This window comes from Trachemys scripta, chromosome 11, assembly GCF_013100865.1.
Source record: "Trachemys scripta elegans isolate TJP31775 chromosome 11, CAS_Tse_1.0, whole genome shotgun sequence".
NCBI classification, from domain to species: domain Eukaryota; kingdom Metazoa; phylum Chordata; order Testudines; family Emydidae; genus Trachemys; species Trachemys scripta.
In genome coordinates, this window is record NC_048308.1 from 73,771,610 (window position 1) to 73,798,678 (window position 27,069).

Consider the following 27,069-nt stretch of genomic DNA (forward strand, 5'->3'; position numbering starts at 1 on the left):
ACTCTGCTATTTAGCCAAGGTGGCATTCTTTTCTGATTTGAATCATAGCATAGAATCATGGAATATAATTAAAGGAAGACACACCACTTTCCTAGGACTGTCAAGTGGCCAGTATGGGGCTTAAATCCACAACCTTGGCATTATTAGCACCACGCTCTAACCAGCTGAGCTAGCCAGCCCAACTTTGATCTCTCTGCCTCTACTTATAATCACTTAAAATCTCTCTTTCTGTAGTTGATAAATTTGTTTTATATTTTACCTAAAAACATTGTGGTTTTGGGTTGAAGTGCTTGTGAAATCTCAGCTCAGGTTACAAGGAGTAGTGTATGTCCATTCCACACTGAGGGACTGGCCAACTTATTAATGAGTTTACACTGTCCAAGGGAACCATGAGCAGTGTAAGACAGTACATCTCTGGGGTGCAAGGCTGAAAAGCTTGGGGGGAAGTGGCTGGAGCCTCTATTGTTGGTTCCTGAGTGGCTGGGAGATCATTCCTGTAACTCAGCTGGGTGTGTCCCTGCCTGTGGATGACTGTGTGAGCGCAGGGCCTGCCAGAGCTTTGTAGCTTGACATGAGCATCATAGTGTGAGGGACAACCCAGGCTGGTGGGTTTGGAGGGCTCAGCAGCCCCACAGTTCAGGTTGCACCCCGGGGACCCCGTCACAAACGCTCTCTATCACTCCCATATCCAGAAGTTTCATTGTGGATCAGGTTGTGTTTTATGTAGTCATTGGAGCTGGGTGAAGAACAGATGAGGTGGAGCCTGCAGCTCGAAGGAGTATCCGTGGCTGACTATTTCCTTAGGAAATGGAAACTCCTGTCCCGTAGCTTCAGGTGTGGGCAGAGGCCTATGCAATCTTTGTCAAAGCGCATTTTGTGGGGCTGAGGTCACTCTGAACTTTCACCACAGACCACAATTCCACTGTTGTCCCTTGGGAAATCTGTTATCCCTTTGCTAGTACCTCTGTGAGGATGAGGAGCATCTCTGTCAAAAAACAGTCTAATATTCTCTCCTCAGGGATCTTACCGGGGAGGAGACAGACTGACTGTTTGGATTTTGCTGCATTGTCAGCCAGAACCTTATTCAGCTTTTCTCCAAAAAGGAGGGAGCCTGTAAACTTGGCGTAGCACCTGCTTAGCATAGGGGGAGAAATCAGATGAGGCAGAGGAGTCAGAGGATATCTCCTAGATTTTGTGTGCTTTTTCCTTCCCTGTTTAGCCCTTTAGATTTAACTTTCTTAGTGTGTTCTGGGAGCACGGAAGTTCTGCTGTGGCATTGGTGTGGTCTCTTGCAGTTAGCTTTCCTTAGGACCTGGAGCCCATTCAAGAGGTCTATCTCAAAATCCTCACTCACTTATAATTAGCTTATAATTAGGAGGACTTAGTAAATATGGCAGGCGACCAGCTGGACTTAACAATGAAATCCTTGCTGATCTTAAACAGAAAAAGAAGCTTACAAGAAGTGGAAGATTGGACAAATGACCAAGGAGGACTATAAAAATATTGCTCAGGCATGCATCAGGAAGGCCAAATCACACTTGGAGTTGCAGATAGCAAGAGATGTTAAGAGTAATAAGAAGGGTTTCTTCAGGTATGTTAGCAACAAGAAGAAAGTCAAGGAAAGTGTAGGCCCCTTACTGAATGAGGGAGGCAACCTAGTGACAGAGGATGTGGAAGAAGCTAAAGTATTCAATGCTTTTTTTGCCTCCGTCTTCACAAACAAGGTCAGCTCCCAGACTGCTGCACTGGGCAGCACAGTATGGGGAGGAGGTGACCAGCCCTCTGTGGAGAAAAAGGTGGTTCAGGACTATTTAGAAAAACTGGATGAGCACAAGTCCATGGGGCCAGATGCACTGCATCCGAGGCTGCTAAAGGAGTTGGCGGATGTGATTGCAGAGCCATTGGCCATTATCTTTGAAAACTCATGGCGATCCGGGGAGGTCCTGAATGACTGGAAAAAGGCTAATGTAGTGCCCATCTTTAAAGAAGGGAAGGACGAGGATCCGGGGAACTACAGGCCAGTCAGCCTCACCTCAGTCCCTGGAAAAAATCAGGGAGCAGGTCCTCAAGGAATCAATTCTGAAGCACTTTGAGGAGAGGAAAGTGATCAGGAACAGTCAGCATGGATTTACCAAGGGGAAGTTATGCCTGACTACCCTAATTGCCTTCTATGAGGAGATAACTGGGTCTGTGGATGAGGGGAAAGCAGTGGATGTGTTATTCCTGGACTTTAGCAAACCTTTTGATACAATCTCCCACAGTATTCTTGCCGGCAAGTTAAAGAAGTATGGACTGGATGAATGCACTGTAAGGTGGTGTGACAAAGTTCCTTCTCTATCTTGGTGGGTCCTGCGCTTACTGGCGGATTTTCTTGCCTCAGAGATTCACCATGTGGGTTGGGGGACAGCCCAGAGACCTTCCCCTCTGGTAGAACCCACAGTCCAGGTCAATTGGGAGGCTTGGGGGGAACCCGGGCCCACCCTCTACTCCGGGTTCCAGCCCAGGGCCCTGTGGACTGCAGCTGTCTAGAGTGCCTCCTGGAACAGCTGCATGACAGCTACAACTCCCTGGGCTACTTCCCCATGGCCTCCTCCCAACACCTTCTTTATCCTCACCACAGGACCTTCTTCTTGCTGTCTGTTAATCCTTATACTCCTCAGTCCTCCAGCAGCACACCCTCTCACTCCCAGCTCCTTACACCCACACCACAAGCTGAAGTGAGCTCCTTTTTAAACCCAGGTGCCCTGATTAGCCTGCCTTAATTGATTCTAGCAGCTTCTTGATTGGCTGCAGGTGTTCTAATCAGCCTGTCTGCCTTAATTATTTCCAGAAAGTTCCTGATTGTTCTGGAACCTTCCCTGTTACCTTACCCAGGGAAAAGAGACCTACTTAATCTGGGGCTAATATATCTGCCTTCTATCACTCTCCTGTAGCCATCTAGCCTGACCCTGTCACAGTGGATAGAAAGCTGGCTAGATCGTCGGGCTCAATAGGTAGTGATCAATGGCTCCATGTCTAGTTGGCAGCCGGTTTCAAGCGGAGTGCCCCAAGGGTTGGTCCTGGGGCCGTTTTTTTTCAATATCTTCATTAATGATCTGGAGGATGGCGTAGACTGCACTCTCAGCAAGTTTGCAGATGACACTAAGCTGGGAGGACTGGTAGATACGCTGGAGGGTAGGGATAGGATACAGAGGGACCTAGACAAATTAGAGGATTGAGCCAAAAGAAACCTGATGAGGTTCAACAGGGACAAGCGCAGAGTCCAGCACTTAGGACAGAAGAATCCCATTCACTGTTACAGAGTAGGGACCGAATGGCTAGGAAGTAGTTCTGCAGAAAAGGACCTAGGGGTTACAGTGGACGAGAAGCTGGATATGAATCGACAGTGTGCCCTTGTTGCCAAGAAGGCTAACGGCATTGTGAGCTGTATAAGTAGGGGCACTGCCAGCAGATCAAGGGATGTGACCATTCCTCTCTATTCGACATTGGTGAGGCCTTATCTGGAGTATTGTGTCCAGTTTTGGGCCCCACACTACAAGAAGGATGTGGAAAAATTGGAAAGAGTCCAGCGGAGGGCAACAAAAATGATTAGGGGGCTGGAGCACATAACTTACAAGGAGAGGCTGAGGGAACTGGGATTGTTTAGTCTGCAGAAGAGAAGAATGAGGGGGGATTTGATAGCTGCTTTCAATTATCTGAAAGGGGGTTCCAAAGAGGATGGATCTAGACTGTTCTCAGTGGTACCAGATGACAGAACAAGGAGTAGTAGTCTCAAGTTGCAGTGGGGGAGGTTTAGGTTGGATATTAGGAAAAACTTTTTCACTAGGAGGGTGGTGAAGCACTGGAATGGGTTACCTAGGAAGGTGGTGGAGTCTCCTTCCTTAGAGGTTTTTAAGGCCCGGCTTGACAAAGCCCTGGCTGGGATGATTTAGTTGGGAATTAGTCCTGCTTTGAGCAGGGGGTTGGACTAGATGACCTCCTGAGGTCCCTTCCAACCCGGATATTCTATTATTCTATGTGATGAGGCTATGAAAACAGTTTTGGTTAGTTGGTTGGTTTTGTTTTGTTTTGTTCAACAAGCTCTTCAACAAGTTTCCAGGCAGAGGTAGCAAGTGACAGCCTGGCTGAATTTTTCTCCATCTATTCAGACAAATAATCATTGTACATGGACTGATTCATAACTTGGTATAAAAAAAATTACTGATTATTTTAAATTTAACTCAGAAAAAAGAGAACAGAAACAAAAAGCAGTTCAGTTGACCTGTGTAATATGTATTCTATTGGAAACTTTCCAATTACTTGATTCTCAGCCAACATCTGACAGTGCTTTCTACTCATAATCCTAAATGATCATGCAGTATGTGTCTACAGTACACAGCATGCTTGTTAAGGAACTTTGGAAGCAGTTACAAATTGTGAAATGAAACTTTATGGCGGGATCAAGTGGAAGTAGAAAACTATCTTAAATACAAGTCTCTCTTAAAACAACAAAAAAGGCACAAGAAGTTGCTTGTTTTTTGTAAAAGGAGGAACATGGATGTGGGTGCAATTAAAAATGACATTTTAAAACTTTCATTTCTTAGCAAGTCCTCCAGAATCATTGGGATTGAACAAACAAGAGAAGAAAAGGGTTATCAGAGATTAAAAAATAGGAAAAAAACTCTGTGTAGGGAAAGAAGTGCAACAGACATTTTGTTAATGCAAGTCAGTCTACTTATGAGATTAGCTCTGAGGAGCTCATTAACATGCAGAATGTTACCTCTAATGCTTTTGTCTTTTCATCCTCTCTTAGCTTATGCTGAAGGTGTTGTTCTTCAAACATATTTCGTAACTCTTTTTCTTTCGAATGTTCATTCTGTAGGTCTTGGAGTGCAACTGTCAGATCTTTTTCTTTATTTTCCAGTTCAGAACTGCAACATTCAGCAAAGTTACAAATAACACTTTTAGCTCAGTTCAGAATGGAAAACTTTTTAAATATTATTGTTTTGGAAAGAAATCTTTTCTTCAGTCTTTTTAACCTTTCTTTCCATTGAAGCAGGAGCAATTAAGTCACTTTGCGACTCCACTCACAACACAAGTGGGATACATTTTATAATTTTGTTAGTTGGCTTACTGTCTCTATCTTTTTAATTTTTGCTCTTTAGCTGTGCCTTTAAAGTTAACCCCCTTCCTATTTTAACTTCTGAAAAGGGAGCAGTCAGCTATCCTCAGCATAACTAGAAATTATAGCAGCTGTTGATAAATAGGATAAGCTATCTTTCCTTGTGGCAGAGGAACCCCGGTGCTATATGGGAGGAAAAAATCCACTAGTGTGCACTAGGACTACAGGGGAGAGAGAAAACAGGCCCAAGCCATGATGACCAGGCCACTAACTTTGCCAAGGGAAGTTGCCTGGCTCTAACAGACAGACTAGGGTCATTGGGGAAGGAATGGATAAGAGCTGGAAGTAGTAGGCCAGCAAGGTCAGGGCTTAGAAGGAATTCTAGTCTCACCAAGATACACATTGTATGGGCAGAGACATTGCATCATTAGCTGCAACTCCCAACCTTGTCAGTAAAATTTTCAAGTTTGCACCACTGAGCAAAAATCAACAACAAATTAGCAGCCAGTAAACATTCAAAGTAAATTATTTCATTAAACTCTACTTCTGTACAGATTGGCAGAAGTTACCGTTTCTTCATTCCCCTTGCATGTCAGAGGATTCCAATCCATTTCTGGATTTAACCAACACAAGTTCACTACAAATTGTTAATGTAGCTCTCAAAAAAGTACTCCTTACCGAAGCTGGTTTATTTCCCTCTGAAGCTTTTGCAGGGATTTTTGTAGACTTTCATTCTCTTCTTTGCTTTCATAAAGCTCTGATTTCAAGTCCGATACTGCAGATTGCTCCTGCTTCAGGAGTTCATGCATCTCAGAGGCCCTCTCCTGTTCCTCACTTAGAGAGTTCTGCAAGTCACTAGCTATGGTTTTTTCCTGCTGAAGTTTATATTCTAATAATTCAGCTGGGAAAACAAACAAAGTCCATTTGTATTATAATATATTTAACAACTCTGTTCCCAATTATATGGGTTTAAAAGTACAGACAAATATGTGGACCATGGCTATACTGTTCTTCCTGATCCTCTGCTAATAAATAACTCAACTTTTCAAACATAGTTTAAATAAAAAACATGGAAAGGATTATACAACTTCTGTTCTACTGTTAGTCTCTCACTCAGCTTTCCCATTCGTTTTGGCTTTGATTGGTTCATCAGAGAACTGGTTCTTCTCTGGCTTTTAACTATTTTGATAAAGCAATAATTGCAAGCAGCCACTTATCTACTGCTTTTATAACCCACTTATTAACATTTCCATTTACCAATATACACAGAAAGACACACCAATATGGAGATTTTTCTGAAAACCCCTAGTTGTTGCTCTCTATTCTTAAGTTTTCTACCTTCATACATTCCTTGACATCGAAGTCGCCCCCAACTTCATCTTTGCCTAAGATAAACCAAAGATAATTCACCTCTATTTTAAACTTTTCAAATACAGCCTTTTCTGAACCACTGCTATTTGGACAATCTGCACTCCCATCCCCACAAGAAACCCTAATGAGTTCACAAAATGATATCTGATGGCAGAATTCATTTCTCATCATTTTTACTGCACTTTCCCCCTCTCCCCTCCCTCTTTTTTTTTTTTTTTTTTTGGTATGAGTGAGAGTGGAAGAGCAGATGGAAAGTGTTTCCTAGGTGCTACCTTTCCTCCGAAGTTGGTGTTCTTGTTTACTCCCACGATCCTCTGCATTCGTAAGAGTTTCTTGTAGCTGCTGCAGCTTCTCCTGGTTTTGAAGATGTGTTATTCGTAGCTGAGCTCGAAGGTCCTGTATTTCGGAAAGTAAGCTGTTCCTATCAGAAGACAGAAGGTGCTCTAAAACTATCTGCTGCTGTTCTTCCTGAAAATAGACCAAGCCCATTGCAGACATTAGGGGGATGGAATGGGGAAACAAAAAGACAGTAACTTGTAAGTAATATTAAATTCCCAAGCAATTCTTCCCACAACATAAATCCGAGATTCCCACAGGTCATGCTCCCCTATATAGTAGGTCAAATTTTATTGAAACAATGAAGAAAAGTAATTTAAGATGATCAAACTCATACCCCATTTTATTAACTCTCAAATATTTAATTAAATAAAAGAATGCACTTTATTGGTTTCCCTAATAGGGTGATAGTTATTGCAAACTCTCTGGCCTGATGCTAACCTATAAGCGTGAAGTTATCCAAAATCACATCAGGACTAATTCAGCTATGAATTTTGCCAAGGGAACATTTGTGTAGCTAGGAGTAGATGTCTGCTTTCATGTGAAGCACCTCCTTCCCACAATCACAATCTCCTAAAGACTAACTGATTGGCTGATAAACACTACAGTCAGTAGATCTCGATGAAATGTAGAGAAAAATGGGAGCCAAAACAAAGCCTGTATAAAAACCCATTGCTCTTAACTTGTTTAGATTGCAGTACTAGATTTCAGAACATAAGAGATGAAACTGAAAAACGAAGGAAGCATTCATGCATTATGCCCACAAACATGGCCTCCAAACCCAGGGAAAGAAAGTGGCTGATCTGTAAGTGTTAATTCTCCAAGGCGGTCTTACTTGTCGTTTCACAATATGCTCCAGTTTTTCCACTAATGAACCTTCATCCCCAGAACCAGGATTGCAAAGGTGTGATTGCAAGTCAACTTGAAACATGTTCCGCTCCTTCTCTAGCACACTCTGAACTGCCTGGAGAAGTTCTCCTCGCCAGTCAAAACAAGTATCTGAAGATTCCTACAGGAATAGAGTAAATGTATTAGCATCTATACAAAAAAAACCAGGTATTTTAAGGGAGGTACAACAGACTTTATCCTGGATACCTTGTCTCCTCTATCTTCCACTTTGCTAAGGTAATCCTTCAATGACTGTATTGCATCCAGCAAGGTTAGTCCTTCTTTTCGCCATCCCTCGGCTACAGCAGACTGCTGAATGCTTTTTTGATCACTAAGAGGAAAGGGATGTTCTGACAAAGCCAGTATTCTGCGGCTGTCCTCGTACACCATCTTCAGCACAGACTGAAAAGGGACAAAACATTTTGTATAAACTGATGTTATAGTACCAACAGAATCTAAAATGCTAAAAGATCCAGAAAACATTTTGGAATTCATGTTTCTGTAAATTAAGTTTAAACATAAAAACATGATCTTATATTCAGAGTGTTTTCTAGCAGAAGGAGCTGTCTGCACTATTAACTTTAAACAAATACAAAGAGATGAAACAGAAAAAAATATAATATAGATTGTAAGTTAAGAAGAGGAGATTACTCACCTGTAACTGGAGGTTTTTTTTGAGATATGTGGTCCCTATGTATATTCCACACATGGGTGCACATGACCACCATACACCAATGCCCATTAACCAGCATGTGCGTGGTGTCCCCTCGTGCTCCCAGCCAAGGGTATTATAGATAGTGTGGGTCGACGCCTCTCCAATCTCTCTTTTATTGTCCTAGAATGTAGTCGAAGCAGAGAGGATGGAGGGCGGGTAGTGAAATATGGATAGGGATATGGCTAGGGACACACATTTCGAAGAACCTCCACTTACACAAGCAAGGAACCTCCTCGTCATCTTCTTCGAGTGATGGTCCCAATGTGTATTCTACATGTGAGTGACTCGCAAGCAGTGATAAGAGCAGAGGTGGGTGCAGGGATGCCAACTGAAGGGCAGTCATCAGAACAGCCTGGCCAACTGCTGTGTCTGTAGCTGCCACTTGTGCGATGACATCGTGCATTGTGAAGGGGTGGATGGAGTGCCAGGTGGCTGCACGACAGATGTCTTGCCGAGACACACCTGATAGTGAGGCTGATATGGCAGCTTGTGCTCACATAAAGTGAGTGGTAACTCTATCAAGCGGGGGTATGGCGGATTGGTTGTAGCATTCTCAGATGCACACTGAGACTCATTTGGAGATTCATTGGGAGGAGAGGGTTTGACCCTTGGACCATTTGGCAATGGCCAAGAAGAGCTTCAGCAATTGAGTCTTGTGAAAGTAGAAAGCCAGCATACGACAGACCTGGAGGGAGTGTAGGACCCTGTTAGCATGGGAGATGTGCAGTTTGTGTGTTATACCCTTGATGGGGAACGCACGAATGTGCAGGTCATTGGACACGGCTAAGAAATAATTCCAGATTCAAGTGCATGGCACGCATGCACACCCACGTGTGGAATACACTTAGGGACCATCACTCAAAGAAGAATATATTTGTATTAGTATTAATATGTAAAAGTTATAGAAGTTAAAAACATCAAAGGCCTAGGGATAAGGAAATTAGAAGTTAAGATTCTCACATCAATCTTTATTTTGCTCTCTTATATTCACCCTCTTTAAATATATGCAAAAAGACACTAAGTTGTCATGTAAAATATATGCCTACATGAAAAAAACTAAGTATGAATTAAAGCAATACAATATCTTATCTTAAATTTTAGTTTCTAGACAGAAGTCAAGGACAATATTGTCTCATCCACTCAACCTCTTAGAAGCTAGAGATGCATCTTTTTATAGAGCCCCATTCACCCAGCCAACATTTTAAGTACTATTGTTGGTATTGTGGTAGCACCTAGAAGCCCAGTCATGGACCAAGACCTCACTGCACCTGACACTGTACAAACACATGACAAGAAAATCGTGCCTGTCCCAAAGAACTTATAATCTAAGTATAAAACAAGAGACAACAGGTGGATTTAGACGAAGGTGGCATAAGGGAACAATGATACAATGCCGGTTTGCATGAAAGACAGAGGTCATAGCACACCAGCTGCCTAACAATTGTTAACTTTTTTGTAGGTAGAATGGAGGCAGGAGTAGATATCTCAATAGCATATGAGACACACAATAGCTAGTCATAAGGGCCCTGAAAGTAAAGGCAAGTAGTTTGTTATATAGAAATCTGAGACATGATCTCTACATAATGTTACAGATCCACCCTGTTTGACACATTTATCAAATAAAGACCCTGCAAGCACCAATTTATACTGCCTGGTATTATAAACCTTGTGAAAGTCACACGGCGCATGCACATTCTCCTTAAGTAGAATTTGAAGATATCAAACCCTTGGTTACCATATTAAAGTTGTCAAGTACATTTATAAAAAGTTTGGTGTCTTGGGCACTCTGCTACTACAATCCAGTTGCTAAACTACCTACACAGGTCCAAATCCTGAAACCTCTCTTACATGGGAGTTCGAAACGCTTTGCATGGATTCCTGTACCTGCTGCTCAAGATGGCGTAGGGACATGCAGAACCTGTGGGTGGGTGGTAGGAATGCTGTCCCTCCTTGCAGGAGATAGCGATCTTGGTCTCAACAAACCAATACTCCTTGGCTGACAGTTCTATTGTGAGTTCAGACTTTGTCCCTAGGCCAGCTAAGACAAGCAACAGCCAACTTTCCAATAATTTTCAGGCAGCATAGTGCCTACACCTAACATGAATGTCCCTCCTACCCACTAGCAACTGTACTCTTAGTACAGCTTCGACAGATATTAATGGCCTAAACTAGTGCATTTGGCTGCAATGCATGCTATGTACCTATGTTATTGAGATGAAAAACTGCACAAACTTTGCGAATATTTCAAATACAACAACGGAAATTTCTGGCAATAAACCAAAAATTATTAAAACTGTTGTCATGCAATTAACCCCTATTGTCATTAAATAGGAAGTCCAGTGAAATGAGTCATGAATCTAGATGTGATGGTCTCGACTTAATTTAACAGATTACACAAAAACAGCATCCCCAAAACATTTACAGCCTTAACAAGCCGAACACCGGTAATTATTTCCGGTGTAATTATCATGCTGAAACATCTTTCTCAATATGAATTCCCTGCCTCCAAACTATTATATGATGTACAGATGTTTCCTTGTCTCATTCCAGGGAAGGTCATTTGAAATTTAAAATAAATCCTTTTATAGGTTATTTTAATTAGAAATATCCTACCCTGGATATAGAGATATTTGTAGTTGCAACTTACTTTTGGAACATTAATATAAGCAATTCAAAAGCATAAATATTTAAAACAATTAATACACGCATCTAAATCTCTAGCTCCTCCGGTGGGTCCATGCCACTACCACTGAGAAACCAACAAAAGCTCCTGCAGCTGTGAGTCTCTCTTCTGAACAGGTCCAAGGACATAACCATAGATGGCAAGACATCCTTGCCTATTCCCTGAGTCCCCAGCTGAGGTTGATCAATCTTTGATCTGCTAGGAGGGGGAGGGTGGAACAGACTGCCAGGTCTGAGGCCTACCCCAAAGTGGATTAGAAAGAGAGAAGTACAGTGAACTGCTTTTCAGGCACAGAAGCAGAACATTGGACTTGTGGTGAAATCCCACTCTCTCTCTATATATCTATCTATCTATATATAGGACAGTATTTAAACACCAAAACTTCAATCCAGTGAGTTAGCTTCATGAGAGCCTGTGGGCAATAGCGTGCTCCATATAACCTACTTCCTCTGTTTGAGAAAGGGAAATCTACTTCCCTTGTATAGTAACTGAAGTCTGAGATGTGTAGTCCCTATGTGAATTCCACTTGAGGTGCAATGGACTCCATGTGCCTGAGACTGGAAGATTTTTCATTAGCAGTGTTAGATGTGCCCTTTTCCTCCTTGGCCTCCCAGCCAAAGGTGTAAGGAGCAGGGCAGAATGGACCAAGTGCCTCTCCAATTCCTCATCTATCACAAATAATCTTAGGATAAGGATCTGAAGCAGAGGGCAAGGAGGGCAGTTAGTCGAATACAGATAGGGAATCACAGTCTTGATGAACTCCAGTTACTGTACAAGGTAAGTAACCATTCTTCCTTTGAGTGATAGTCCCTATGTGTTTTCCATTTGAGGTGACTCACCAGAAGTATTCATCAAGGAGGAGGGTGCAAGAAACTGATTGAAGGACTGATCTGCCAAAGGAGGCATCTGCTGTTAAAGCCTGCACCAGGGCATAACATCTCACAAATGAACACATGTAGCCTCCTGTTGTTGCTCTACAGACCTCTAGCAGAGGGATGTCTCACAGTGAAGCTACAGAGGCCACCGGAGCTATGCTCGAGCATGGGGGAGGGTCACTGCCAATTCATAGAAAAGCAGGATGGAGCCTGAAATCCACTTAGTCTGTGTGAGGAGACAGCTTTCACCTCTCGTACGTTTGGTAAAGGAGACAAATGGTTTTGGGGATTTTCTGAAGGGTTTTATCTTCTGTAGGTAGAAAGCCAAGACTCAGGCATCCAGAGAGTGGAATTTGCTGTCCTCCCTAGTGGCATGTAGCTTCATTTTTAATGCCTCCAACAATGAAAATGGTCATCAATTAGCATATTTCCTGCTGAAGATTTCTGGCTGTATTTCTGCCTTTTTTTTAGAGCAACAGGCAGATTTTGCTATCTCAAGCCTGTCTCTAGCCTTCCCCTGCCTTGGTAGTAACTGGATCTGTGAGATGTTTTCACTCCCTGGGCCCCAGTACAACACTTTGCTATGGGGTTTCCCCATCAGGATAGCAAAGCAGCCAAGAAAGCACCACACTAAATCTAAGGAGACCTTTATACTGTGAGCCAGTTTTCTCTGGAATCTGAGACCAAACCATGCCCCACTGCTACCAGCTGACACTTGTACCACCAGGATGTGAGACTCAAAACCAGACTAGCATGTTGGGGCATCACCCCACTTCAGTCAATGCAGCTGTGACGCCACCATGGAAAGGCAAGACAAAAAGCAGTAGACCTCCTCCTAGAGAGAGCCAGGGGAAGGAGAAAGATGGGGAGGAGGAGGACAACGACCTTACTGCAGCCAGCTCAAGAGGTAAATGATTAATGAACATATATGGGGTAATGAACTGAGCAATTGACTTATAGCTAACTGCTTTACATAATTTATATTTCCTAGTGTTCTGGTTTAAGGTGAAAGACCACAACCAATTCCTAGTACACTGGCTTTCCTCCACATATTACCTTCAGTTGTGGTGAAATAGTTTCTTTTTCTTTCACTGGGTCCATGGCATCTTGAAATATTCCACAGTATTGCAGATAAGCCATGAAACTAGCATCCAGGTGTTCAGTTGTTTCTAGCTCCTGATTCAGTTTAGCTGCCAAATCTGAACTGGGATCTGAAAACAGACACAAAATAGTATTACAGATTAAACAAACGTGTTGTAGTGCAACCATAAAAGCAGTGGACACAAAAGAGTAGATTCCACAGTCAAAAGTTAGAGATGCAGTTGTAAGGTTCTATAGAAGAGATATGCCTTGAATGATTAATAACTACACATTCCTTCTGGCTCTCAATAATTAGAAAAGCTGTCCACTTCTGTTTATCCCAAAACAGAATCCACCTAAGAAGATAAGAAAATGGTTTGCATCACGTGAGATACTTTGTCTAAGGAACCTACAGATCAGCCAAAGTCAGGAGTTTCTCTCTCCAAAAATAGAAATAAAAATGGCTAAGTAAGAGTATTGTTAATCCTCTAGGCAAGAATCTCTCATAATTTGCATATGGCTAAAACCCTCTAAACAGACCTCCAAGAAACCATCCTGCTTTACTACGCAAAGTGGCCCACTGCACATTGTGAGTGGGATACCAGCAAATTAAGCAAACTAGATATGACTGGCTGTAAGACTGAAGGTCAAATTGGGCAAACTGCCGGTTACCCCAAGAAATCCAAACCACATGTCTTTACCCCAAATTACAAACTATACATGGTTTTCCTTGTAAATCAAATATACCACGAATAATCTGTCCTTCTCCCCAAAATAGAAGTGCACATTTGCTTGCCTTGTGAGTCAAATCTACATACTTCAGTATGTGGATGATATCTCTTGTTCTATTTTAAGTCATAAATAATGTGAAATGCTTATGCACAATCAAAGAATATATGGAGTATATCCTCCAAATTTAGAAGATAAAGGATTTTGTTGGTTTTCACTGTAAATAATAGTTGTATTCTAAAAGTATTAATTGTTTGACTCAAGGCAGAAGGAATGATGAAAGATATAAAAACCAGGGTATAACTTTGGAATATTAAGAGAAATTGCTTAAAAGGGGGGAATCCCAATTAATAGTAGGGTCTAACAATGAAATATAATCCTTGAAATGAATCAAATGTAAAAAGCCTCCGATAAGAAAAAGATCGGATTAAAGAAATTTGTGGTACATCAAAATCATCAACTGGATACCAATGGAAGCAATAGAGAAACTAAGAATATGTCTACACTGCAACATAAGCCCAGGGTTCACACTCCAGCTTTAGCCTAACCTCCCTTCCATCCAGGTGTGGATAGTCCAAGCCTGAGTCAAGTCATGACCCAGGGTTCAAGCCCTACGGACCAACTTTCTTTGTCCTCTGGAAAGTCCCGTTTTTTCCAACTGCACCATGAACATAGGGTTAAAGTGGCCACATTTTGGGAGGATGCTAGGAAGTTTGGAATATGGGTGGCTGGACTTCTGCATGCATAATGGAGTGTAGATGCTGGAGCTCCAGGTTGGGACCCGGGTTCAAAAATTCCTAACCTGGAGTTACAAATTAAGAGTATACACTCAAGCCCTAGGTTAACAAACCCCAGGGTCTACCAACTTGAGTTCTAGTAACCCTGGGTTTATATTGCAGTGGAGATCCCTTCTGCGAGCTGAAATCTGAGTATGCACTTGACACATGTCCAACAGGAATCAGAGGGTGGACCCCTCCAACAAGATATGACACTATGGTACATAAACTGAAGTCATCATGCATTCAAGAGGGTTGACTGGACCCAACAAGAAGCTGCAGAATCCTAAGTATGACTGACACCTGGATCAGCCATGCGGAAAGAACTCTCCCCCATCGCAGGGTTAACAGGATAAGAAGTGGTGAGATTTCATTTTAAAGATTGTGTTTCCCCTTCTATAATAAAAATAACCGAAGGTTATCTTTCTGAGCACAGACTCGCTAATGAGACCTCAGGTACCCATAGTTTAGATCTTAACTCCTTTATAAGTCCAAGCAAATTGGCCTAGAAGATATTGAAAACAATACCTTTAAGCAATTGCTTTTAATATTCTAAACTTGTCCCTTTTGGACCAATCCAGTCAGAGTGATGACCTCCCGCTAAAAGCACCTAAAAAGACACGGGCTTCCTCAGAAGTGCGATACATGTGTTAGGAAGGGCGAATTGATGATCATAAGTAAATGTAATAAGAAATCTTGGTAATTTGCATCATTCCTTGATATAACAACTTCTGAGACTCAACTGTGATAACGGCTTGCAAAACTATCGTGGTTGTCATACACAGCTAGAACACTGCTTGTTGTCTGCACTTCAGTGGTGAACTGTTGATTGTATACTAATGTGGTTTTGAGTGAATTCATAAATTGTTGTTTTGTTAAGAATAAGCTAGTGTCTTGATTGGAAAAAATACTGTGCAAGTTAAAAGCTGATCTGAAAAGAACCCACCAGTAAAACTAGTATGCTAACACTCCCTGGATTCAATAAAAAGGGGTTATTCTATTAACACTTATCCAACTGGCAAACCTAAGTTGTTAGGTTTCGGCTTTAAAATGTAACTGTCACCCTGGCAAATTCATAAAAATGTATCCCCTTTCACACTTACATAGGTAAGCCCCTAAGCTTTACTGCAGGGGTTCCCAAACTTGTTTCGCGGCTTGTTCAGCGTAAGCCCCTGGTGGGCCACGAGACGCTTGTTTACCTGAGCGTCCACAGGCATGGCCACTTGCAGCTCTCAGTGGCTGTGATTGAGCGAACCAAGTTTGGGAACCCCTGCTTTACTGGTATAAGTAAGTCATTGAGAACCCAAAACTACTACAAATGATTTTAAATATTTCAGTCTGGGAGAACCAACTATCAAATGTAAGTTTCATTCAGGGTGTTTCTAGATTAGAAGAGAGTTTGAAGATTGGGTCAGGGTGTATTAGCCAGCTCCAACCTAATCATGACCTTTTCCCTACCATAAATGCAATTTCACATCCTCTTCCTCAATTTAGCTAGTTGAGATCAACCCGGGATATGTCTCAACCAACTGAATCAAAGTGAAAAAAGTGTTAACTTGCATCTATGCTAGGGAAAAGGTCATGATTAGATTCTGACTAGCTAAAACACCCTGACCTCTTTCTAGCATAGACAAGGTAAGACGACATGGGAAGATACCAAGACATTGTTCATTAATTCAGTATTCAACTTCTTTTCTAAACACAGTGACAATATCTGAAGTAGGTTATTTTCTTCACCTCAAAGATTTTGGGTCTCACTTACTGAAGTTATCATACAACCAAAATGAGTTATGCATTAACTAATAGAAATTAAGACTCACTGCTGACATATCCATCACTTGCCCCCTCTAGACCAGACATTGTTGATCGTAGGTCATCTTGTGAATCAGATGGCGTTAAAGTGAAGTCGTCAACATCTCTCACCTGTTAAAAATGTATATACACAACATGAATCAGAATCAGGAGTCATTTCTGGCCCTAATGGATCCAGTTGCACCCTCCTTACTATTTAAAACCACCACTAAATGATTAAGTTATTACAAAACGTCAAATTAGTTATTGCATTCATGGTGGTAAATGCCATAGTTAAGGCTACGTACAGAGTTCCTTTGGAAGCTTCTCCCGCCCATTTTCACTTATTTCTAATGGTCGTAAAAATTTCCCTTTAGGCTGAAGTTTTCTATGCTTGGTCACAGCCAACATGTGAATTTTTGGGGGATTTGGGGGGAAACCCTTCATCTACCTTTCAGTTATGGGAGAACTGGGGAAACTATAATATTAAAAAGATATTTTTACTCTCCTGTTACACAAAATGTTGAACAAAATGCTTTCTTTTTGTGAGACAGAGAGGATATGATAGAAATTATAAGTGACTGAAAAAAATCATCTCTGATGACACTCAGTAGGGGCATTAGCTGAGATGTGATCAGTCCCTAGTGAAATCCTGCTCACTATGTGAACACAATTAGAGCAAGGCAAGTTCTACAATCTTTCTGCCAGGGGCCAGATAATGGCAGGGCTACTCTACTCCACTCCTAAGACAATCTCATGAGTGAAATTGTAAAATGTTTAACTGAAATTTCACATTTAAAGTCTTTGGAACTGTTGCAGGATTCACCAAATTTTAAACTTTAATTTAAAGAAAAACTGTTATTTTTCTGCTGGCAAAAAGGTATGTTCTGCTGTGTAATTACCATTCAATTACTGTACATTTAGTTAAGTACTAAATCTTTATTAAAAACTCATTTGAATAGACATTGGATCAGGCTTTCTGTATTTCAACTCCTCATCTGCAAAATGGGAATAATATTTCTTTTCTGCCACCCTTTGCCTGACCTGCCTTGTCTATTTAGATTATAAGCACTTCAGGACAGTGCATGTACAGCATGCCTACCATAATCTATATTGGAGCCTTTAGGCATTACTGTAATATTATCAATAATGAATTATAAACTCTACCAAAGGCAACTTCCTGCAGTACTCGCAGCTGAGGCTGTGATAGGTTGTCTCATATTGAGGGCTGGGTCTATGATGAGATTTCACTGCACCGAGTGGTGGGAGGGAAGTATACGTTTATCAATATCACACTACAGTTTCCAATAGACTCTGTACATTACAACTCAGTAGATACATAATTATAACCTCTCCTCCAAGAAGAAAGCATGAATACATATAGCAGGTAATATATAAGCTATTTAGAGCAGAGTCTTTGTCTTTTAATGCAATTGCACAGAGCCTAGAACACTGCTGGCACCACTATCATATAAATAATACTGCCTTTAAAAGAATCAATTACCATGGTAATTTGGGAAGAGACTCCTCAAACAAAACCTATCTTTTAAAAACTGAGTAAAAACAGTCACATGCAGACAATTGTTGCAGTAAGTTAAAGACTCCCATGACAACAGGTAAACACTTCTTTGAGTGCCATTAATTACAAGAAGAATTTCATCCCAACAGTCACATTCTTTATTGTGGCCTTCACTTTTGAACTGTTAGGCCTAACACACCGAATCCCATCTCTGTGAACTTTCTGAAGCTGCCAGGATACTATGAAGTTCCAAAATAAAACCCACACTCTATTACCATTATTTATATTACAGCACCAATCTACAGTCAAGTCGAAAGAAAGTCTACCTTGAGGGGCTTACAGTTCAATTTAGTTTTCAGAGAACTAATTTCACTTACAGAGAGAGAGCAGTGATAAAATGATGTTTCAATACAGCCTAATGTATGCTTCACTGTCTCCAACCAGGAGATGAACAAATAAAAGATGATTGCTATGACACAGTATTTATGCTTCTTGATGTATATTTACCAACATTAGTTTCCATGGTAACACACAGAGCACATGACCCAGCAATAAAAACTTATTGGTAGAGGGAGGGGAAGGAAGGATCTTACATTTAATATTTTTAAAAAACCCTGATAATTACCCGAATCCTTTTTTCCATATTTTGGTACTCAGCGATAGAGTAGGTACTTTCAGAGAAAGCTGGAGACTTTAAATCTAGTCTGGCCACTGCTTCCTCATTGGTATTAGCATACAGACTTTGATATCCCAACAGTCCAGGGGTGTCTCCTTGTATGACAGATGATTTGTTGTCCTTCATTTCAAAGTCTGTGCTGTGTACACTATCAACTTCTGAGAAGGGTGTTAAGTGAAGACTTGGTTGAAGTTCTATGCTTGTCTCCTGCTTTCTCACAATCTCAGGTGAGTCCCATGAAGTCATATGCATGACTAAACATTTAAAGTCCTTGGGTGTCTCTTTATCATGCTCTGTGTTTTGTGAAAGGTTGTTCAACTTGCATTTCATAGAGTCTGGAGTTTGATGAAATTCCAAGATTTGCTGACAGTGTTTTTTCAGATCTTGCAGCTCTCTGGCCTTGTCTGTCATCTCTGCTTCCTGAGTCAGGAGTGTCTCTTGTAGTTGCTTAATCTGAGTTTTTAGATTTCTGCTGTGAGTCTTCAAGTCAACTATAGCTGCATCTTTCTCCTAGAGTGAAACAACACACATACCCATCAATTTTCTGTTTCCTGAATTCAAATAAAAGTTCCCAAAAGTGCAAAAAATATTCAGCTTCTGAGAAGATTCTTTTAAAATGAAATATCAAATTTGTTATTAATCCTAGCTATGATTTCAAGAATTCAGAAATAATTCAACATACTTTCTCATGCCAGTTTGGCCTTTCTTTTACCTTCAAGCCAAGATAAATTAATGCATCTAACTCTTCAGAATAGTTACTGTAGTAAAACAAAAACATTTAATATAGATTATATTAGTACACTACACAACAGCAATGTGTAAAGGAAACTGTTGATGTAAATTTTTTAAATTACTTCCCTTTTGGGTTTCACTGGTATAGTGAAAAGTAGCTGGCCAAGTTGTTTTCTGTTTTTTTATTGTTTTATTTTTAAACAGAGACATCAAAACACATTACCACTGGTATATGTGACATCTCCACTGAAGCAGGGCTTTTGCTGGAGAGAAGGGAGTTTCCCATTCACTTCTACAGAACTGAACTATTCATTAAAAAAAATTAAATTGATCCCTTGTAGTTGTGAAGATTACATTTATTTGACATTAGGAAAGTTAACGAATGCAGGGTTCTCTTTCTAAACACAAAAAGAGCAGGAGTACTTGTGGCACCTTAGAGACTAACAAGTACTCCTGTTCTTTTTGCGGATAGAGACTAACACGGCTGCTCTTCTAAACACAAATTGCTAAAAAGGTTTATGAAAGAACAGAACAAGCATATAGGGACAAAACCAGAAAAGGTAAGGCACAAAATAAGTTACACCTAGCAAGGGACATAAAAGGCAGTATGAAGAGGGTCTTTAAATACATTACAAGCAAGAGAGTGACCAAGGAAAGTGAAGGTCCTCCACTTAGCGGGGAAGGAGAGCTAATAACTGATGACATCAAGAAAGCTGAGGTGTTTAATTACTGTTTTGCTTCAGCCTTCAATAAAAAGATTAATGGTGATCAGATACTCAACACAATTAATATTAACAACGAGGCAGAAGGATTACAAGCCAAAATACGGCAGGAACAGGTTAAGGAATATTTAAATACATTAAGATGTATTCAAGCTGGCACAGCCTCATGAAATTCATCCTAGGGTACTTAAGGAGCTAGCTGAAGCACTCTTGGCACCATTAGAATTATCTTGGAAAATTCATGAAGGACAGATGAGATCCCAGAGGACTGGACAAGGGCAAACTTCGTATCTAACTTTAAAAAAAGGAAACAAAGAGGACCCGGGGAATTACAGACCTGTCAACCTAACTTTGATACCTGGAAAGATACTGGAACAAATTATAAAACAATCAATTCGTAAGCCGCTAGAGGGTAACAGGGTCATAAGAAATAGCCGGCATGGATCTGTCAAGAACAAATCATGCCAAATCAACTTAATTTCCTTCTTTGACATGGTTCCTGGCCTAGTGGATGGGAAGAAGCAGTAAACATGATAGGTCTTGATTTTAGTAAGGCTTTTGACACAATCCTACATGACATTCGGATGGTGATTAATTGTTCATGTCCACTGAAGGTAGGACAAGAAGTAATCAGCTTAATCTGCAGCAAGGGAGATTTAGGTTAAATATTAGAAAAAACTTTTTAAACTATAAGAGTAATTAAATTCTGCAACAGACTTCCAAGGGAGGTTTTGGAAGCGCCAACATTGGAGGTTTTTAAGAACAGGTTGGACAAAAACCTATCAGGGATGGTCTAAGTGTACTTGGTCCTGCCCCAGCACAGCAGGCTGCACTTGATGACTTCTTGATGCCCCTTCTAGTCCTAGTTTTTATGATTCGCTGCTCCTATCATGAAACTGCCCTGAGGCTCAAATCCTCACCCAAGTGCACAGCCAGTCTGTGCACAGTGGAGTTCCTCTGAGGTTTGGAAGCAATGCTACCCCACAGGCTGCTCTGTAACTCCCAATCTAGCCTCTTGGCTACAGTAGTGTCTATGACACTTCCATCCACATAGTGGCAGAAACTGGTGAATCCACATATTGGTAGACCCACCAACCTTGCCCCCAAATTTTAGTTCTGCAGTAGCCCACAGAGAACACATGCATAGCAGCGTATAACATGTCAGCCATCCCCAGACCCTTACACACCTCTTACCAACCACATGAACACACAGTACATGTACGTCAAGCAATGGCAAGGAAGTTAAGTATTCTGGCTAGTAACCTACTGGATGATTTCTCAACAGCTTCCTGAGCCAGTAGAACTGAATCTTCTAGTGTCATACTGAATCTGACCCATCATCTTTCTAGCCTTCTATATTTATAATAGTAGCTTTTAAAAATACTACAATTATGAATAAAGTACTAAAGGATATATAAAATAATATACAAAAAGCATTAACATGAAGACTACAGACAACTTGTGGACATATGAACAGTACTTCAGCCTTTATGATCTGAGATTCTACAGATCTCACTTCCAACACTGACATTTGGATCTTATTTCTATCTGACGCCTTTGCTTTAATAACCAAGACTCAACGATTCTCTTTGAAACCACTTTAATATTAACCATCGGAGAAAATTGGCAATGATGAAAAATGTGCCAAATTAGCTCTCCGTCCCTTTCACCCCATTACTATTCCAACATACCTTTATGTCCTTCAGTATTTTCCCAGTCTGTTCTTCTCTTAATTCTAATTCCTTTTTCACACAGGCTAATTCAGACTTTAGTTCTTCCTGATGCAATGTCATCTTTGTGATTAGATCTTTATGATTTTCTGAAGTGTTTGTTGCCTCTAACTGTACTAGAATCTGTAAAAGAAAAAACAATTGTTGTCTGCTCTTTTAAAAAGTGAGCCATTTCCACATTGGTGGACTTCATTTTCTGTCAGTTTCGGAATTCCTATGCAAGCATCAACTACAATAATTGTCATTTAAAAAGAGTAAACTCCCATAAGCAACAACGTTTCTATAAAAGTGTTGATAACTTATGGGGTTTAAACAAAAATGTGTTTCAAGTTATTATTGTATGTGTTTATTCTACAGAAGGCAGAGAATGAGGACAGATGCACTTCACACACTAGGGGAGGATTTCACCACACAATCTTCAGCACCACCTGTGTGGTTCTGCTTATAAATCCAGGTGCGTATTTAGTATTAGCACTGTATCATCAGCAATTTGAGCTTCTAGTAACATTAACCAATCACAATTTGAGATCAAATAATTCTATTCCTATTTCAGGATAGCAGAATCAACACTGCCTTCCTTAATGTTGATGCCAACAGAATACGGTTGCTATTTATTATCTGACTCATTACAAGACAGGTCTGAGGAGAAGTATAAAGCATATGTTCTAAGCATGCTGTATATAAAACAGTCTCCCTCTTAATGTTTTAAGAAGCTGAGCAAATGCAACATTTGGACAGGCCATGTGGTCTAGTGCTTAGGACAATAGACTGAGCTCGGACACCTGGATTTTCATCGTGGCTCTACCACTAATCTGCTGTGTGACCCTCTGTAAGGTCACTTCACCTCGCTGTGCCTCTGTTTTCCCTCCCACCCTCTGTCTCTCTCATCTATTCGCACAGTAAGTCCTTTACAACAATCATACCATGTGCCCGTACAGTGTGTAGCACAATAGGGTATTGATCTCCATTAGGGTCTCTAACTACTGTAATACAAATAATTATAGAAACATTTGCTTTGCTTAAGGATTAATACTTTCTATATAACCATTTAAGCAGGTGCAGACCCAGTGTACAGAAGCACACATCTACAGAGGAACAACATATATGTAAGTGATTGTAGGCAGTATTAGTATTTGTCATGTCCAATGTGTACCTGAAGAAAACAGCAACGCAACATCAGTGAAGTCTAAGTAAATTCACTATTGCTACCTCAGTGATAAGCTACAAAAGCCTAACTAGTGAAATCACTCCAAATGTTAACAGAGTAATTTCTCAACCTATCATGAACTACACACAGTTGTGATGTTTGCACTGTGAAGTAGCATGTGAAAGTAGTATGATGTAACTATAATGTTTTATGACATCATGACAGGTGGGCATGCATGTTTTATATCAGTAAGACTATAATTAATGGTCAGTTATTTTGCTCTGAATAAGACATTGTAGAGACTGTAATAATGCAGAGAAGCGTTTTGCCTAATCCATGTAGCATAATTGGTATCTGGTCTAAAAAAGCCACTTTCATGCCAATCTGGCTAGGCACATGTAATATGGTGTGAATGAACAACTCTGGACTTTTATATGAGTATCATCCTAAATCACAGAAAGTTTTCCACCCCATATGTGCAGTCATACGCCCAATCTCTCTTCCTCCGAGAGTGCTTAACCAGAGCAGGTTTGCTATGCATACTCCTGATACCACAAAGCACTCTTTGCTCTATTCCACCACCTTAGAGAAGCCTTAACCAGGCAGCAAATGTGTGCATAACTGGCACCTGCAGGGCAAAGCAGAATATGCTCCAGAGAAGTGCTCTCCAGGTTAGGGCATCTAATGAAATTAACTGAGATCAAATGATCTTCTCTGATCAACTGATTCTACACAGAGGGAGGAAAAGGGAACCTTAGTGATAAGTGTCCTCACAATTTTTCAGCTGTGTCAAATTTTAGAGGTGAGCTACCAAAAATGTGTTTTTAAGTAGTTCTCCAAGAGTACCAGAAAACAAGTGTTCATTTATCACTGTTGATTTCCTTAGCTTATCTAGGTTGACACTATTTGTGCTCATGACATTTACCTTCACCCTTTCTTAAAATCCAGAATGATGGAGGAAATCTACCACCATTGTAAATTTTATCCTAGTGAAAGCACCAAATATTTCAATCTACACGTTTTATGTAGTGACAGCCAACAGTCGCATTAGCATCACCACACCAGTGAATTTAATACTAGTTAGTCCCCAGTGACTAAAATTTCTAACTTTACAAGTTAATAAGATCAGACAATAAATCTCTTTTAGACTTACCCAGAGAGATAAATACAAAATGTACTAGATCAGAGCTGACTTAACTCTTCAACATTTAAAAAACGTTGTTAAAAAAAATAATGCATACCAATTTATCACTTTGGGAAACTGAAGCTGCAAATGACTGATCAACATTTGCTCCTCTCTCTTCTCTCAATTGCTCCATTCCATTTGTATGAACCGGAACCTCTCTTTCTTGTTTTAAGACCGGTTTATGAAGTTTAGCTTCTTGATCATTACTTTGATTCTTTTCCTTGTAGGATGCCAGCTGTGAATAAAGATCATCTCTTTCAGAGCGCAGGGCTTGGAGTTCTTTCAAAAACTCCTGGACCTGATCCTTCAATTTTATAGAATTTGCTTGAAGTTCATCTATTTCTCTCTGGTAAACTACTTCTTTCTGATTCAGTGTTTGAACCTTGAAATCAAGCCTGGAGACTTCCGATTGAAGGGTTTGAACTTCTTCAGCCTCAGTTTTCTGATGCAGATCCTTCTTTAACAGTTCATCTTCAAGTCTTGCAATCTTTTCTGCTAGGTGCTGTAACTCAGCTGCATCCACCACTCTCTGCTCTGCTCCTGTCTTAATCTGCAGATCGCTCTCTAAAAGAGTTGCTTCTCTTGCTCTCAGTGTATCTTCAAGCTCTTGAATGCGAGAGGCCATGATCCCCATTTCACCATCTCTCTGAGAGAGGTGTGTTCTTAGAAGGCTGTACTCCTCCTGAAATGCATCATACTGTATTCTTAGGGATGTTAACTCTGCCAAGTGCTGCCTTGAAGACTCCTGCACATTTTGAAGATTTTGCTCTAAAATTTCCACCTCCATTTTAAACTGAGATTCCTTCTCTTCAAGCAGCTGCTGCAGGGCTTCTCTAGCAGTTGAGACAAGTTCTAATTCTTCCTGAAGCTCCTTCAGTTTGGAATGTAGCAATACAGTTTTCTTATTCTTATCTGAATGCTCCTGAAAATCTAGTGATCCTTTCTTCAACTCATTCTGAAGATTCTCTACCTGCTCCTCCAACCTAAGCACGTTACGGTTATCTTGGCTGTCACTAACTTCATGACACATGGGTCCAAGTTGTATCAGCTCCTTTTGAAGCTTCTCAATTACTCCATGAAGCTGCTCTACCTCTTCTGCTTTATCCCTATGCAGTCTTTCCTGGTCACCACGAAGGTGCTCGACGAGTAACCTGAGTTCATCGATTTCAGATTTTCCGTTTTCCACAACCTGAGAGAAAGAACAAAACCGAAATGCCAATGGTACACAGAGTAACTTCTGTTGAGGTATCAGAATTCCCACCACTTAACAGTTCATTTACCAAAACAACATATGTGCAATTCAGTTACTAGAAGGACCATATCTTCAAAGCAGCCAGTCAATAAAACAGATTTAATAAGGGCAAGGTTTGAAAACCTTACCTGGAGCCTGGTAGCTAAAACACTAACCTCATTAACAGACATGGAAAAAGCCCCCATTCCCAAGCACAGTCCAGAGACAGTTTCCTGGGGAGAAGGCCAGTACATCCACGTCCCTCCCTCTCACAGCTGGAAAGAGTGGGACCTCTCAGTTTCCCCAAAGAATGCTGTCCATCGACCTGACTTGCAAGGACAACCCCATCCTGTCCCCCCAAAATGAAATCTTTCACAATAGCTTAATTATTAGTGTGCTCACTTTATAAGTTCAATTTTTCTTCCCCTTCTTGCAGCTGAAAAAGATGGGCTTTGAATAGCTAAATATTTATTTTAAGTATTAGCATACCCACATAACGTATACTATATAATTACATACTACTCAGTAGTGTTTTGAAAGGGGTTTTTGTTACATTTGATTTTTAAAAATTTAATGAAAATACATGTATTTTCAACAAATGCTTAACTCCAAGACTAAGAATTAAGCAGCTTCTCCCCTGAGCAGCATATGCCATAAGAGAGAGGGTACAAGTCATAGCAAAACTGAGAAACCCACATTTGGGAGGGGAAGCTACTCCCTAAACACCTCCACGTAGCCACCCTGCACTCTACTACAGCTTAAAATCAAAAGCTGAACTCGGTACTACCAGGATATTTTTGTCAGGGGGCATTAAGGGGAAAGGGAACAATTGTTTAATGAACCATTTTCTCAAAGCAGCACAAGTCATAATGCAACCTTCTATGCAACAATTACACTCTACTGCAGGTTTTCCCAGATTATTGAGAAGACGTGGCAAGCTGCATTAACAGTAGCATAGGGATCTGGGGTGGAGAGAGAAGGGGAGTGATCTCTTTGTTAAGGTTGACATCCAGGGGGGTCTGAGTTTTCCCATGGGTCTTGTCCCATTCCAGGTTTTGGTGGTCATGTTCACCTAGCCATGCCCACACCTCTGTGAGAAGAGGATGGGTTGGAGCTATGCAACAACCTGAGCTGCAGAGATTTTCACAGAATTTCCTTTGAAATAAAAGGAAGAAATACATGGGTCTATGTCAGCAACCTGGTAAAATGGCAACTAACTATTCACAATTCATTAGCTGAAGTGATTAGAGTTCAGTTCACCTTTAAATACTTCACTGTTATCTAGAAAAAATGGTACATTAGGACACATTTTAAAAAGCAATGTCCTGATAACATGATTTTTGTGTGTGTGCGCTCCTCATTTTGAGCCTCCAAAACAGAAAATCACTCACAACTTTGGTCTTATGATAATATTGGGAACCTAGTTAGCAAGATGAGTGAATGAGTTTCATTGGGTATGCTCTCATTTATCCAAATGGCCTCAGGGACATCCAAAAGTTTTGGATAACTGAGTGACTGGCTAAATGGAAATGCTATTTTGAGATGCAGTTTCACAACAGTTTATCAATGATCTGGATGATGGGATGAATTGCACACTCAGCTAGTTCGCAGATGACACTAAACTGGGGGGAGAGGTACATACGCTGGAGGGTAGGGATAGGGTCCCGAGTGACCTAGACAAATTAAGGGTTGGGCCAAAGAAATCTGATGAAGTTCAAAAAAAAACAAGTGCAGAGTCCTGCACTTAGGAAGGAAGAATCCCATGCACCGCTACAGGCTGG

At 40.8% G+C, this 27,069-nt stretch overlaps 1 protein-coding gene across 3 annotated transcripts in view; it reads right to left on the minus strand.

The window, feature by feature from the left end:
* Positions 1–27,069, minus strand: part of PCNT (pericentrin) — a 176,577-nt gene that overhangs the window by 52,431 nt on the left and 97,077 nt on the right. For all 3 annotated transcript variants that reach the window (XM_034786560.1, XM_034786559.1, XM_034786561.1), the window contains 10 exons: positions 24,113–25,246; positions 21,686–21,847; positions 18,490–19,050; positions 16,375–16,477; positions 13,026–13,180; positions 7,904–8,098; positions 7,644–7,817; positions 6,745–6,940; positions 5,780–6,002; positions 4,760–4,910 (listed from right to left, as the gene is read on the minus strand). In XM_034786560.1, the coding sequence (XP_034642451.1) occupies positions 4,760–4,910; positions 5,780–6,002; positions 6,745–6,940; positions 7,644–7,817; positions 7,904–8,098; positions 13,026–13,180; positions 16,375–16,477; positions 18,490–19,050; positions 21,686–21,847; positions 24,113–25,246 (3,054 nt within the window). The remainder of the gene's footprint in view (positions 1–4,759; positions 4,911–5,779; positions 6,003–6,744; positions 6,941–7,643; positions 7,818–7,903; positions 8,099–13,025; positions 13,181–16,374; positions 16,478–18,489; positions 19,051–21,685; positions 21,848–24,112; positions 25,247–27,069) is intronic.